Raw genomic sequence first — 13,787 nt, forward strand, 5'->3', positions numbered from 1 at the left:
AGAAGAAGAAGAGAAAAAAGTAGCAAGACCCGGCGAGGATACCGAGGAGGGATTTCGGGGGTGAATCGCCCTGTACAACGGTCAGGTTGGCGAGAACGGTATCCAGGGTCGCCGTTGGACATCGGAAGCCTAGAACAGGCAGGGGTTATCGACGGTTGATGGTCCGAAGCCGGTGTCGAGGGCGGTGGGGAGTCGGGGGCCGGGCTTGGGGGCTGGGGGCACAGGGGTTGGGAAAACCGTAGCGATAGAGGGGTGGGTCGAAACCCCCTTGACCCGGCTCCGGAGGGAGGCTGCATGCCTGGCTGATTAGCCTAATGGTGAGTCCTTCTCTTATTCTCCTACTCGACGCCAGTTCGCGAGCCTCTCCTCGTTCTCTCTTCGCTCTTCTCTTCTCTCTTGACTCGGGGGCTTCCTTCCTCTCGCCTCTCCACGCTCCCCTCTCGACCAACATCGTTGCGGTCCTTGACTCGATAAGAAATATTCCTTCAATTATTCTCGCTCACAAATATCAATATTTACCCCCTCCCCCAGTTGCCACCCCTGTCCACGCCCATCCTGAAAGGAGTATCGACTCGCCACTCGAGGGAGCAGGATACTCCATGGGAATTCGATTAGGCACGAGTGGCCTCGGGCCGCCTTTCCAACGAAAAATCCGGCATTTGCATAGCGGGGGGTTCGCCCGCTCTTGCGCAACCGTCTTCGACGAATTTCCCCCGGAAACGGTGGATCCGCCATTTTCTATCGATCCAGGGGCATGGCGAGGTTTTTCTCTCATATCCTTGGAGTTGTCATTTTCTCTTCTTCCGTTCTATTTTATTGGAATCGATGAATTACTGAATTTCCCCATTTTTTTTTCAGCACCCCCGCCAAGCGGAGGAATGGACTCTCTCTCGCTTGGAAATCACGTATTGCGGGAAAATCGCGGAAAAATCGCGAGTCGCGCCATCCAGGGTTAGCCCGGCGAGAAATGGCCGAGCTCGAAGTCGGGTTCCCTAATTTTTAATAGCAACCTCCACCTTGGCCACCACCACCAACGCCCGCGCGGATCGGAACCGTCGTTTAGTTCTTAAATAAATTCGCTATTAATTAGACCCCGATGTAGGAATCGACGACCCTGGACCGAGATCGAGGGGGGGATGTACACGTCACCAGGGGTAGTTTCGTAGAGACCGACTGACGTGCTCGTCGAGGTGGTCGGTCTCTTCGATCTCGACGACCTCGAGAGGATCGATGAGAATCGGATGTCCTGCAGGTCGGCTAGGACTAACGGGCTCGGGTGAAAAATGTATCACATGGCCAATGAAATCTTTCTTCAAATACTACTGCAGAAATACTTTCTTAATTCAAAGGACAACGATTTGGCGCAAACTCGAATGGAGTGGATGCTACGTTTCTGCGGAATTTCGGTTCACTCGAGTCAAATAATTATTCTCCGAGTTAACGAGATATTTCCTTGGTACTATTCAAAGAAATATTTTTTTGGTTCCATGAACTGTTTTTTTTTTTTTTTTCCGTGGTACGAGGGTCCATCGGCACCCATGGATGCCCATCGATACCTATGAATGCCCATGGGCGTCTCAGGTCCTTCGGGTCCAGCGAGCCTACCGAGCTCGACCGAGTGGACGCGCCTGGAGGGCCTGGAAGCCCTGGGGACCCGACGGGCCTAACGGGCGTGACGGGGCTGACCTGTGGAGGCTGCTGCTGCGAGAAGTCGTTTCCAATGTGCGGGGTGAGGGGGTGTCCCGTGGGGGTGGGTTGGTGGCCAGTACTCACCGGCCGCCGCGGCCGCCTTGCCGGCGTCCAGCGCTCCGTACGGTGGGATCCCCATGTGGGCGGGGGGTGGCTGCGTCAGGTGGTCCCCGTTCGGGCAGAAGAAGGGCAGCCCGCTCGGATGCGTCCCCGCCAGTCCCATTTTGCTCGCCTGAAACGCAGAGGGTCACCGTGAGTACCGGAAAGATCCAAAGAGTGATTCGAGCCGCGAGGTCTGCGGTATCGCGAAGTCGAGCTTCGCGCCAAATACGCACATCGGCGCGTGCGGGCCCAGGTGACCGAGTTTCTTAACATGCATGGGTCTACGCTACATCTAAAATTAAATTACTTAGATCTACTTATGACTATAAGCCTCTACTTATCCAAGAGTCCTGGCTAGCGCGCGTCTGTATACACGTCGGCTAGGAAATACGATCGCTTGGTCCAAAATTAAAAAAAAAAATATGAAGGGGAAGGAAAAACTTGTACTCAAATGCCGAGGGGTAACCGAGTCCAGGAATTTTTGGGATCCGCTCCGACGAGATAAACGACGCCGCGACGTCGGGACGCTCCTCGTCCCCCGATCGATGGTTCGTCGCTTATCGGACCAGGAGCTTACCATGAGAGCGACGGTATCGCGCATCGACCTCGCCGCGAGGAGGAGACCGGGATCGAGAGGTTCCCTTTCCATCCAGCGGATGACGCGAGAGAAGAGCTGGACGACGTCCCTAGCGGTGGGCTCGTCCTCGTCGCCGTCGTCGGCCTTGGAGTCGTCCCAACTCGCGGTCGCCGTTTCCGAGTTCTCCGGGTCTTCCGGTTCGATCTTCACGTGTTTACCGAGCCGACCCTCCTCGTCGTCGAGCCACTCCTGGAGTTCCTTGGACCCAGGCCGGAGTCCCATCTCTCCCAGCAAAGCGTCCAGTTGCCCCAGGAGGAGCCCATCCTCGTGGAAGTCTACCCGGCGCGGCGTCCTCTTGGACAGTCGAGGCCCGACGCCCTCGACCTCGGCCCCGGAGTCGCCGGTCGGGTCCAGGACCCAACTTCTGGAGAAGGTCTCCGACCGAATGGCCAGCCACGCCTGGTGGAGGTCGGCGAAGGCCTCCTTCAGGGTGAACCTCTTCAGGTGTCGATCCAGGAGATCGGACTCCGGAGTCCGGTCGGGATTGGCGAGGCTCCCGTCCAGGCACGCCGACGAGAGAAGTCCCGCGGCGAGCCTGACCCTGAGCTCGGCGGTGACGACCGCCGGGTCCAACGAGTCCCGGGGGACCACGACCAGGCGCACCAGGCCGTCGGCGGCGACGCACTCGGACTCCGGGGGCACGTAGTCCGCGCACTGCGCCACCAGCACCGCGCCGTCCGGGTGCATCGCCATGGCGGTGACGGCGAACTCGTGGTGGAACCACCAAGAGAAGAGGTCGGCGGTGAGGGCGCCCCTGCCTCCGCCGGCGTAGACGACGGGCTGGCTGAGCATGTTGACCCGGCGGAGGCACCGGGGCCTCCAGTGGCGACCGGTGACCAGTAACCTGGTGCGGTGTCGGCCGGCGTGGTCGGCCGCCCCCATGACCCAGACGCGCTCGCCCCGGGTGGACCTGCGGCCCGGGAGGTCGCGCCAGTCGAGGAAGGAGACGTAGGCCAGGTAGGTGCGCCCGAGGTCGTGGCCCTCGAACGCGAGGCCCGGGCACTCCTGGCCAGAGCGCGTATAGGCGGGGCAGTCGGTGGGGACGGCGGTGGCGTCGGGAGCCTCGACATCCTCGGCACAGTCGTCGGCGGAAGCGTCAGTCCCGGGACCCTTCGCGTCGACGTCGGACCCCGGCTCGCCAGGGCGCGCTCTCCCTCCCGGGCCAGGCGAGCGCCGGGCAGGTTCTTGCCGCCGGCGGCAGGCGGCGCCAGCGTCGCCGTCGTCCGATGCGAGGGCGCCACCGCGTTCGGGCCTAGTGCGAGCAATCGGCCGCCAGACGGCGGGGCGCGCGACACGGCGGGGGTGGCGGGGCCCGTCGAGTCCCGGCCGCCGGTGCAGGGATCCCGCGGCGTCCTGGCGGTGCCGGCGTCCGGGGCGCGGCCTCTCGCCGCCGTCCAGGGCCCGGCGCGCGGGCGCCGCGCATCGACCACCCTCGGCCGGCGACGAGGTTGCCGACGTCGCCTTCCCGGCCTCCCGAGCCTCCCGGGCCGCCCTGGCGCTCGAGAACCTCGGCGACATGGCCGCGGTCCTCGCGAGTCCTCCGCGGGCGCATCCAGCGCGCCCCGTGCCGCTACCGAACGATGACTGAGCGAGCGGCCGCGACGCAGCCGTCAAAGGCCGGAGCGGGAACTAGAAGGCTTTGATGTACCACCGCTCGACGCGCACAAAGCAAAAGCGGCCCCGGCTCGTTGGTTGGCATGGCACGCCGCGGGGGGGGGGGAGGGGTGCGACGGAGACAGCCGGCCCGCGGGATGCCGGCTGCCCGACGGCGGGGAGAGAGAGACACCCGCGAGATCGTGGGATGCCGCGTCCCTCCCACCGATCGACCTCGCGACGGCGGGCGCGCTGTCCCCCCGCTCCCCTGGCCCGCGGGCGGCCGCGAGAGAGACGCTCACCCTCCAGGTGACGCGCCGACCTTCGCGCGCTCTTTCGACCGTTACCCACCGTTACCCACCGTCGACGGGAATCGACCCCGGCCAGTTACCGACGCTTCCCCACCTGTCGCGCATGTGCCGGGAACGCATCCGAAATACGCGCGGACGAGACCCCTCCCCCGCGGATATTTAATAAACGCCGCCGCGATCGATCGACCCGATCGATGATAACGTCGGGGGGAGGGCAATAACGAGCGGCCCCCTCGCGGACCGCACGGGTTAAACCTGGAGACTGCCGAGCGAGGGTGGCCCTCGCGACCCACTTTCCAGCGTCCCGCCGACTCTCGGGCCCGGGCGGCGTCGGCCCTCTCCTCGGGCTCGAGCAATCGGGAGCGCAAATTGGCCGGCGCGGGCGCATGAATTATTCGAAACGCATTAATCCGGTTGGCTTCCGGAGGAGTTCCTCCATTTTCGTGGGGCTGGGGGGCGCCCGGCTCCTCGCGGGTCCATCGGAGCCGACGGAGGGGTAAGGGCACCGGGCGAGGGGGCGGAGGGGGCGGAGGGGCGCGCGGTGAATGAGCGGCGCGCTCGGAGCCGGCGGTGGCCAACCCCAAGCCGGTTGCCCCGGCAACGGGGGCGGAGGGGGGCGCGGGAGACGCGAGGCGAGCCCGAAGGGGAGGAGTGGGGGGCGCGAAGGAGCGCCGAGGGGTGGGGGGCGCCGACGGCGCGGATCCCAATGATGGCTCGAATAATCAAACGAGACAGTGGGTCCCGGGCTGCGCGCGGGGCGGGACGACGTCAGGGGCGGCTCGGGGTGGGGGTGTCAGTCGGCTCGGAGCTAGCGCGGGGAAGGGGCTGCGCGCTCTCGGAGAGGGCGGGAGGAAAGCGAGGCGAGGCACTGAATATTCGATACTCGGCCGTGTGCGCGTACACGGCCCAGGGAGCGCCCCCCCTCCCCCCGACCTCCCGCGTGGGTGGGGCGCCCCGGCATGTAGGCACGGAGACGAGTATACAGGGTGCTCGGGATTCCTCCCGAACCTGCCTGGACCATATAGGATGTAGAAGGGAAAAATGTGGAAACGCCGAGAAAATTAATTCCACTTGAATTTTTGAAGATTGGTAACATGGATGGACTAGAGGATCGGATTAACAGAGGTAGGAAATCGAGCTGAACCTAGACGGCGCACGAGAGTCCTACCCTGTCAAGTGTTTTTTTTTTTTTTTTTTAAAGTGGGGACGTAACCTGGAAATACGTAAAATCGCGGGAGGCTTACGTAACCTAGAAATGCGTAACGTCGGGAGAGACTTACGTAACCTAGAGATGTACGAAAACTCGAGACTCGAGAACCAAAGGCGCTCGAAAGTCCGCCCACCCTTGTTCGCCCTGTCTTTAAACCCGACCACCCCGTAGACGGGGGAGAGCACCGGGTACATAGCGTGTCTCGTGCCACGGGGAGGAAGCCGGGAACGTGCGCGCGCGCGCGCCCGCGTACCAGCCCGGCATATTAGCGTAGGCTGGCGCGGGACTTGGACACGTTGGGAATCGTTATCCGACGTGGCCTACCCCGAGGTGTGCTCGTATATACTTTGTTTCGCCGCGGCACTTACGGCCGTTAGTGCGCCGGTAATAAAGCCGAGGCTCGGCTGCACTAACGCGCGACTAATTTGCGAACGGGGAGCAAGAGTGATCCGCCAGGAAGAGAAAGACAACGGACTCCGGGGCGATTACCTCGAAAAAATGGATCTCCAGCCTCCCTTCATTGCGATACATACATGTAAACCCATATTTAAGGCGACGCGACAGACGTCAGAGGTCTCGTTTACGAAAATCCGAGGTTTTCTTTCGAGTGTATATCGTATAAAAATTTACGAGAATAGCTACAAGGAGGGTCCTGACACCTCGAGTTTGAAATTTTTCAGAATTTCTTCGTGGGACTTTCAACAATTTCTCTGGGCGTCGGGACCTTCCTCGTAGCCTCCGTAATCACGTTGTGAATTTTGAAACGATTCGGAGAAAAGTGTCACACGGGGTGCCCCTTAAGATAGCGTTTAATATTATACTTGATAACGGATAACAGGATCAGGGATAGAGCGCGCATCAGGCCACAGCTTGTAGACGTCTTGGGAGAATTCGAGCCGATGGAGAGGTCGTCGGGTTGACCGAGGGGTCCCCCGGGTGGGAATAATCGGAGACGTCGGAGGTCGGTCCCGGTAGCCTTCGGGTCGGCGAGTCGTCCTCGGGGCGGCCGGGGGTAAAATAAATTTCCAAGATCCCCGGGGCCGCAGAGAGGGGAACTCTGCACTTGGCAGTCGACGGGGGCGCAGCCGGAGGGTGGGGCGCCACGTAAGGGTGGGCGGAGGGGTTATCGATGGTGGCGGATAGTAACGTCAGCGGGTGGACGGACGGACGTACGAACCGGGCGGCGGGGATTCGAGTGGAAGCTGCGGCCAATCCGAAGGAATCGTCGCCATGGCTACCGGCGCCTGCGTCCACGCTCGTTCCTAGGTATATACATATACATATATATATATATACGTATGTATCCTGTTATGTGCATGGCGTGTACATACGTGTATATATGTACATACGTATATACATATACGCGGGTACCCCCGCGAGGAGAGCGAGAGAAAGAGAGAGCCCGAGGAAGGCGGAAAGAGACGTAGGAGGGGCGGCGAATCGAGCGAGGGAGCGAGAGAGAGAGGGCTACGCACACTTTTCCGCCCCTATTGCCCACTTCCGCGTCCGGACGCCAGCGGAAACCCCGGCAACTTCGTTTAACCCACTTTCCGCGTAGCGCGAACTGTGACAAACTTGAAACGAATGGACCCCGTCCGCGACGCGACTCGAATCGACACCGTGTGACCCCCCGGGGTGAATATCTCGGGAGACTCATCCCCCTTCGAATCCACTTTCGAAATTCCCGTTCGGCAGATTTCGGATTTCCTTCCGAATTTCTCTGAGCGGAAGGACCGGCTGAGAAATTTCCTTCCCCCTCGCGACCGCACTCACGGTTCAGGGGGTGCGTCCCCTCCAGTCGAGGGTGCCCTCGCTAGGTAACGCGTAGCGCAATTATACGCGCGAATACGAGGGAAAGGGTGGTTTTCGCCCCCGGCAGGGGTTTCGAAAATCTCGTCCGTCGAAGACCGACGTCGGACAGTCGCGCTGTGCTTCGCTCCCGCAATTTCCGTCGCCGCCCCCTTTCAGAGGGCGGGGGCGTCGCGGGGGGAAAACGTGCTCCGAGTTAATTTCCCTTAAGAAATCCCGGCGATTCGAGGGCGGAAAGTCGATCGCGCCGGGCGGCGTGGAGAGTCAAACGATCGAGCGCGCGATCCGACCGGGCGGGGAGGGAGCGCCGTCAAAGGCTTTTCCTCGCCGCCAAATGAAAACTTTCCCAGGAATCGAGCGTTTTCCCCTTTTGCCCCCCTCGCCACCCCTCCTCTTTCTCGCCCGCACCTGGTTTCGCGACAACTAATTTTCCGTCTTCCGACGTGTCGACGCACCGCGGTCCGCCACGTGCCAAAGACCCCCCCAGGAGTCATCCTTTGGACGAGATTCTCTCGGGGGTGAAATATCGTCCTAATCGAATTTTTTCCCCATTTTCTAAAGCGTCGTCGTATTTTTTCAAGGGTCGTCATATTCTTTTCAAGCGTCGTTTTTTCCATAGGTCGTCCCATTTTTTCAACGTTCGTGGAAATTTTGAAAATTACTGGAATGGGGCTTTTCCTAGATTCTAGTAAACTCTATTCTGGGGGTGGAGGGTGGCACCCTCGCGATGCTAGGTGGAGGAAAGAGGGGGGACCAGGAGGGTCGTGGAGGCTCGGCAGGCGCCGTCGTCGCGACGCCTCCAATGGGTGGGGGGGCGGGCTAAAGCGTTTCTCGCTCTCGCTCCCTTAAACGCGCTTTCCATCCGGGAAATAAAACGAGCGCCTTTTGTTTTATAAACAGCATCAACGAGGCTTCAGAGAACACAACGGCGTCGGCGTCGGCGGCGCCGCGAGGGGGATTGCCGGCGACGTAGCGGCGACGACGAGTCGGCGCGCTCTTCGCGCAATCGTCGCCGGCGTTTGATCCGCGCGGAACCTGCCGCATTCTGTAAACGCAGGCGGGGGGAGGTTCGACAAAGTCGGCGTCTTTCCCCCTTTTTCGCGTTACCGAAAACGCCACCGAGTGCGTCGTTGGCCCGTGAAAATGCCTTGAAAGAGGCTGGGGTGAATCGCGTCTCACCCCTCGATGACTCGAAGGATGAAGACCTCTCTTCGGCTGTGTAGACATTTTTTTGACAATCGCTCTATAGCCAAACCTTGGTGCCTCGGGGGATGAACACCCCTCCTCGAGGATTCCTCGACTATGTTTGGCATTTTTTTTATGATCACTTTTGATATTAACACTCCTGCCCACCCTGGAATTTTTTTTTTCTCTCTTTCGCGTTATCGACAATCCTCGGTGATTTTAGGGACGAAGACCTCCCTTCGAGGATTCTTCGACTCCGGTGAAAATTTTTTTGATAATCACATTCAACGTCCCCGTTCCTCTTATCCGAGCACGGGGAAGGGTCAAGGGACGGGGATATCGGGGATGGAAAAAAAAAAAAAGGCGACTCGAATCTCGTATCGGCCTCTTTGCCCGGCAACCCGATTGCATTCGCCGATGATTGCGTTCAACCCTCCCCGCGAAAAAGAGGAAAGGAACGTTTCAAAGAAAGGAGGGAACGCAAACGAGGAAATAGTACAACACGCCGACACAAAGCGTCTCGGGGTCGCGGGGACGAAGGTGCGGCCGGGCACTTCCGCCTTGGCAGGTTCAATTAGCGAACCATACGAATGCAAATCGGCAGGGGGATGCAAATGCCACCCCCTTTCCCACAAAGTAAGTATATTGGCTCGTTAATTTAACACGTCGGCGGTCTAGGGCCGAGTTAAATCTTTCCATGCCCCCACCCCAGAGGGGGTAAACGATCGGATCGATTCCCCCCTTTCGACATTTTCACAAATTCCCCCCCCCTCCCCTCCCGGCCTTTGCCTTGAAATTCCGCAGAATTCATCAAAAGGAGATTTCCTCCATTTAAAAAGTGTTACGCCGACCTTCGATCTCCATCCCGGCGGGTTTCTCGAGTTTTCCGACGGGCTGGATACCCGGAGCAATTAAAAAACACCGCCGCCCCCGGGAAGCGATCCGAGCGCCGCTCGTTACCGGCGATCCCCCGCGAACGCGACCGCGTTTCGTCTTGCCGACAACTGAAAACGGGAAACGAGCCGTGCATCGAGGGTGCGCGGAGGGCTCGACTCCTCGTTTACGTCGATTTCACATTTTGCCGCCCTAGGAGTGGCGGGCGGCGCCAAAGCACCCCGGCCAAGAGGGGTGGGAAAGCGGATCGCGGGATCCGGGGCTTTCTCCTCTTAAAAATGAAAGAAAAAGGAAAAAAACAGAAAAAAAAAAAGAACCGACTACCCTCCATAGCTTTCCAGGAAATCCGTCACTGCCTCGAGGAACCTAATGGAGTCCACGGGGATGAAGGGAGGCGACGAAAAGCCCGCCATAAAAAATAGGAAATGGGTTACTCGTACCATGGGGTGCCCCCCGTAAGGTTCGTATCACGACTCCCCTATTTTTGGCCAAAATGACGTCGTCACCGAATATGACGGGGGTGGCGACTCAGGGGGGGCAGTCGAAGGGCGTAACAGGGGTGGAAGGGGAATGTGTGAGTCGTGCGTCCCACCGGTAGCATATTTATCGAGACCCGCGAGGGTAGCGGGGGTGGGTGGGATCGAGGAGGGTGGTCGTCGGCAGGATCAAAGGGCGGCGCTCGTGCGAGCTTTCCCGACAGGGGGAGGGGCCGGGGGGGCCCGATGCTCGGGGGTGGAGGCGACAACGAGCAAATCTGATTTTCGCTCCACTTGCTATGCCTCTCCGGCTCCGCGCGGTTGTTTGTAGCCTCGTAGCCTCGACTTTGGCATACTTCGCGACTGGCATACCAAATCCCCTGCCCTCGCCTCTTGCCGGGAACTTAGCCGAACTTTCGCCCTCGGCGCCATTAATATTTCACGCGGGCCCCACCCCGCGACCTGGACAGGGTCTTGGAAAAAATGACGACTCGGGGATAAAAATAAAGGGTTGACGCGGGTGGCGCCATCTGGGGTGGTTTGAACCTCATTTCCAGAGGAAGGGTTTAAACTTCCAGCGTGGAGAATCGGGTAATCGAGATGACGGAGAAGAGACCGTAAACGGGGGTTACGGAATCCCGGGTTAGCGCGATCCGGTTACCGGTTCGTCGAAATGTACCGGAAGTTGCCGGCCGCGGTGGAGGGCTCTGGAAACCATTTATCGAGCGATTTCTTTCGGAAGGAGACGCCGAAAGAAATCACTCGGCAAATTGAACGGACCGGATGGAGTCCACGGCTCGACATCAAAGCGCGAGAACGGAGAGAGGAGCATGGGCGGAGGCTGCGGAAGGGAGAGAGAAGACGGGGGGGAGGGCGAAATTCGTGGATTCCTGGAGAGGAAAGACCCGATTACGAAATTTAGAAGCAAAGATAAAAGGATCGGAGAGGGTCCTGGGGGAGGGAGGCGGAAAAGGCCGGCGCGAGATAAAGGGAGGGAGGCGGAAGGGGGGGACCGCGTAGATTGTTCCGCGCTGGAAATGAGGCGCGAACGAACGTGACGTCGTCAAGAGAAGTTAATTGCAAACGACGAGATAGTAAATTATAGCGCAAACTAGCTCCGGAGACTTTGAGGCCCGGCGCGTTGTGTATAAGGTCGAGCCGGCCCGGGCGGGAACCTGTTCCACTTCCGCGTCCGCCCGGGCGCAAAGCGGGCGGCCGCCACCCTTGGCGCAAAGCGAGCTGCCGGGCAAAAAACCCGCTGCAAAGGACCCCCGCGCTCCTTCGCCGTTTCTCGACTTCCTGCCACCTCCGGCCGGGCGAGTAACGCCCGCCATTACTCTTGCAAATTGCCTTTGCACCTCGCGCCGAATCGGAGTGGAGCTCCGCGCCAAGTGCACCGCGAGACCCTACGTTTCCTTCCCTTCGGCCGACGACGACCCTCGCTCGGCACGTATCCCCGGTCTCGTGGTTTATATTTATCAACGTTCCTCGATCACCGGGTATATCTTCAACGTCACGCCGACTATCGTCAACCCCTGCACCCTGGAATTTTTTTTCCGCAAAAATGTTGCCCAGTCCCTCGTTAACTCGATTAAACGTGGGATCCACTTTTACACGGAAGTGGGAGTGCTTTTTCTAACCGCTTAGGGGAAACTCCGCAATTTTGGAGACGTCGCGAAATCGGGAGTCCTCGTCGACACGTCCTCGAACAAAGTGGCCCCGTACAAAGGCGCCCCGTTGACCCGCGCCGGACCGCCTTATTAGCGCGATGGGCTTTCGCGATCCTAACCTAAAAAGGAGGGTCGGCCCGACAAGGGGGTCCGGTCGTATCGCCGGGCCGGCGCGTATCGTCGCGTCGGATCTCCCGACAAAGAGCGGCGATATCATCGGCCCACCCCTTCGTTCGTTTCCGCGCTCGTTCATTCATCCGTTCACCCGTCCCGCCCCTCGGTCCCCTTTTGCGCGGATGCATTTACTCCCGTCACGGGGACTCCGATTCGGCACGCGTGCGCGTTTTGCGCGACTACCCCTCGCCCTGTCCGGGAGCGAGTAATCTCCTGGCATATTATTATGACGTGTTATTAAGTGCGTAATTACGGCGGGCGCGCGCCCCTCGGCCAGGTGGCCGGAAGCCGACGATTCGGTCGTCGATGCGTCGCGACGCGTCGCCGTCCCCGGGAGATGCGATTTCGATCCCGACGAGGAGACGCCGAACCGGGGCGATCGACGTCGGCCGACTTTTTTCTCTCCGCCGACCCACGAAATCGTCGCCCCGACGCGGAGCGTCGTTATCGGTCCAGGGTCGCGAGATAAAAGGAGAGTGCGTTCGTTATGCCCGATGGCCTCGCTGCAAGTCGGACGCGAATGCATCGCGTATGCTCCCCTTAATTCCACAACTGGGAAGTACGACGGACTTAATAAATAAATTCGGCATTCTGTAAATAATTTCGAGGAGCTAAGGATCCGGGGCAACGACTGTCCCGCCGATTTCAATGCTCCTTACGTCGCGCTGAAAACAACAATACACTTTCCGATAAGTGTCTCGTTATCTTCGCCTATACGGTGCACCCATAATTTCCACATTCGAGGGTGGCTCACGATGGATGTTTTACGTCGACCAGGGCATTTTCTCCGCGTCTGAATTTTTTTCCTATTTTTTTTGTCTACTTTCTTTCTCGAGGGCACCGGTCCGGGCGGAGGACAACGAGAGCGAGGGAGAGGGCGCGCGGCGGGTCTTGGCGAGGGCGAGAGAGAGAGGACTACGGCCGGCCAGGCCGGACCCCGAGAGGAAGCGCAGTCGGTCGCGCGGCGTATATCCGGGAGGCCGCTAGCCAGGCACTCGTTCTTTAGTCAAACCTCCGCCCCTTTTCAATCGAGACTTCAAACGCTGCAGCTTGGAATCATGATTGGAACGGCCGGCTGCTAAGCAAAGGGCTCCGGCCCCGTTAGCCCGTAGGTGGGCGGCGGGGGCGGACCTCGCCACCTCCGGGAGCGGCGCCCCGCGGGCCTCCTGCGTCCCGCGACTCGACTCATGATGAAATTCCTAGCATTCAATCGCAGCACCGGCCGCAACCGAGGTATAGGTGTGCTCCCACCCTCCGGCTCGCCTCCACCCCCGAAGGCGAGCCGCGCGTCCGCGCGCTGGAATTCAAATACGGTGCGCGCTCGAGATTGGAAAATCGGATCGATTCCCTCTTCCCTCTCCCTCCCGCTGGCCGAGCCCTCGCCCCCCTCGCCTCTCCTCCCGATTGCGCCGCGACGGATATTCGATTTCGTTCCGAATCGATCCAATCGCCTTACGTCCACCGCGGTCGCCCGCCAAGTTCGCGTCGAGGGTTAGGAAAATGGCGTCGACTCCTCGCCGCATCGACCGGGCCGAGCTATGCGCCCAGGAATTCAAATACCCGGCGCCGGCGAGATTGGAAAATCCGATCGATTCCCTCCCCCGCTCTCTTCGGGTTCCTTGGGTCCGTTTTCCTCCCGGGTACCCCCAGCCTCGTCTCCCGTGACCGGTATAGAAATCCACCCCCGGGCGGCCTTTCTTCCCCGGATCTCGCCGACTCGAGATTAAACATGGATTCGAGTGACCCCTGACCTCGCGAAAAATCCTCCCGCACCCGGACCTGCCTCGAGGTCGGACGTGGGGGGTGCGTTGGAGATACCGGAGGCTCGACCTTCCCATCCGTCATTTCTATTTTCTTATCGAATGCTAACGGTCCGTCGGTCTTCCTCGTCCACCCTCGTCCTCCGTGTCGGGATTTCCGAGGTTACCCCCCAAGGTCCCCGGCCTTTGTCCGAAGAAACGCGCCGACCGGCTCGGAAAGCCATTACCACCGCAGCTGCTCGACGCGTAACCGGCAAGTTGTATTACGCCGCCGTCG

General features: G+C 60.0%; 1 protein-coding gene across 4 annotated transcripts in view; it reads right to left on the reverse strand.

Moving 5' to 3' along the window:
* LOC105694860 (protein pangolin, isoforms A/H/I/S) overlaps positions 1–13,787 on the reverse strand; it is a 124,724-nt gene that overhangs the window by 21,312 nt on the left and 89,625 nt on the right. For 3 of the 4 annotated variants that reach the window (XM_023434109.1, XM_012415947.2, XM_023434112.1), the window contains one exon: positions 1,687–1,921. In XM_023434109.1, coding sequence (XP_023289877.1) covers positions 1,687–1,921 — 235 coding nt within the window. The remainder of the gene's footprint in view (positions 1–1,686; positions 1,922–13,787) is intronic. The other variant, XM_023434110.1, reaches the window with a different exon arrangement.

This window comes from Orussus abietinus, unplaced genomic scaffold (assembly GCF_000612105.2).
Source record: "Orussus abietinus isolate OABI.00-Male unplaced genomic scaffold, Oabi_2.0 scaffold27, whole genome shotgun sequence".
Lineage (NCBI taxonomy): Eukaryota > Metazoa > Arthropoda > Insecta > Hymenoptera > Orussidae > Orussus > Orussus abietinus.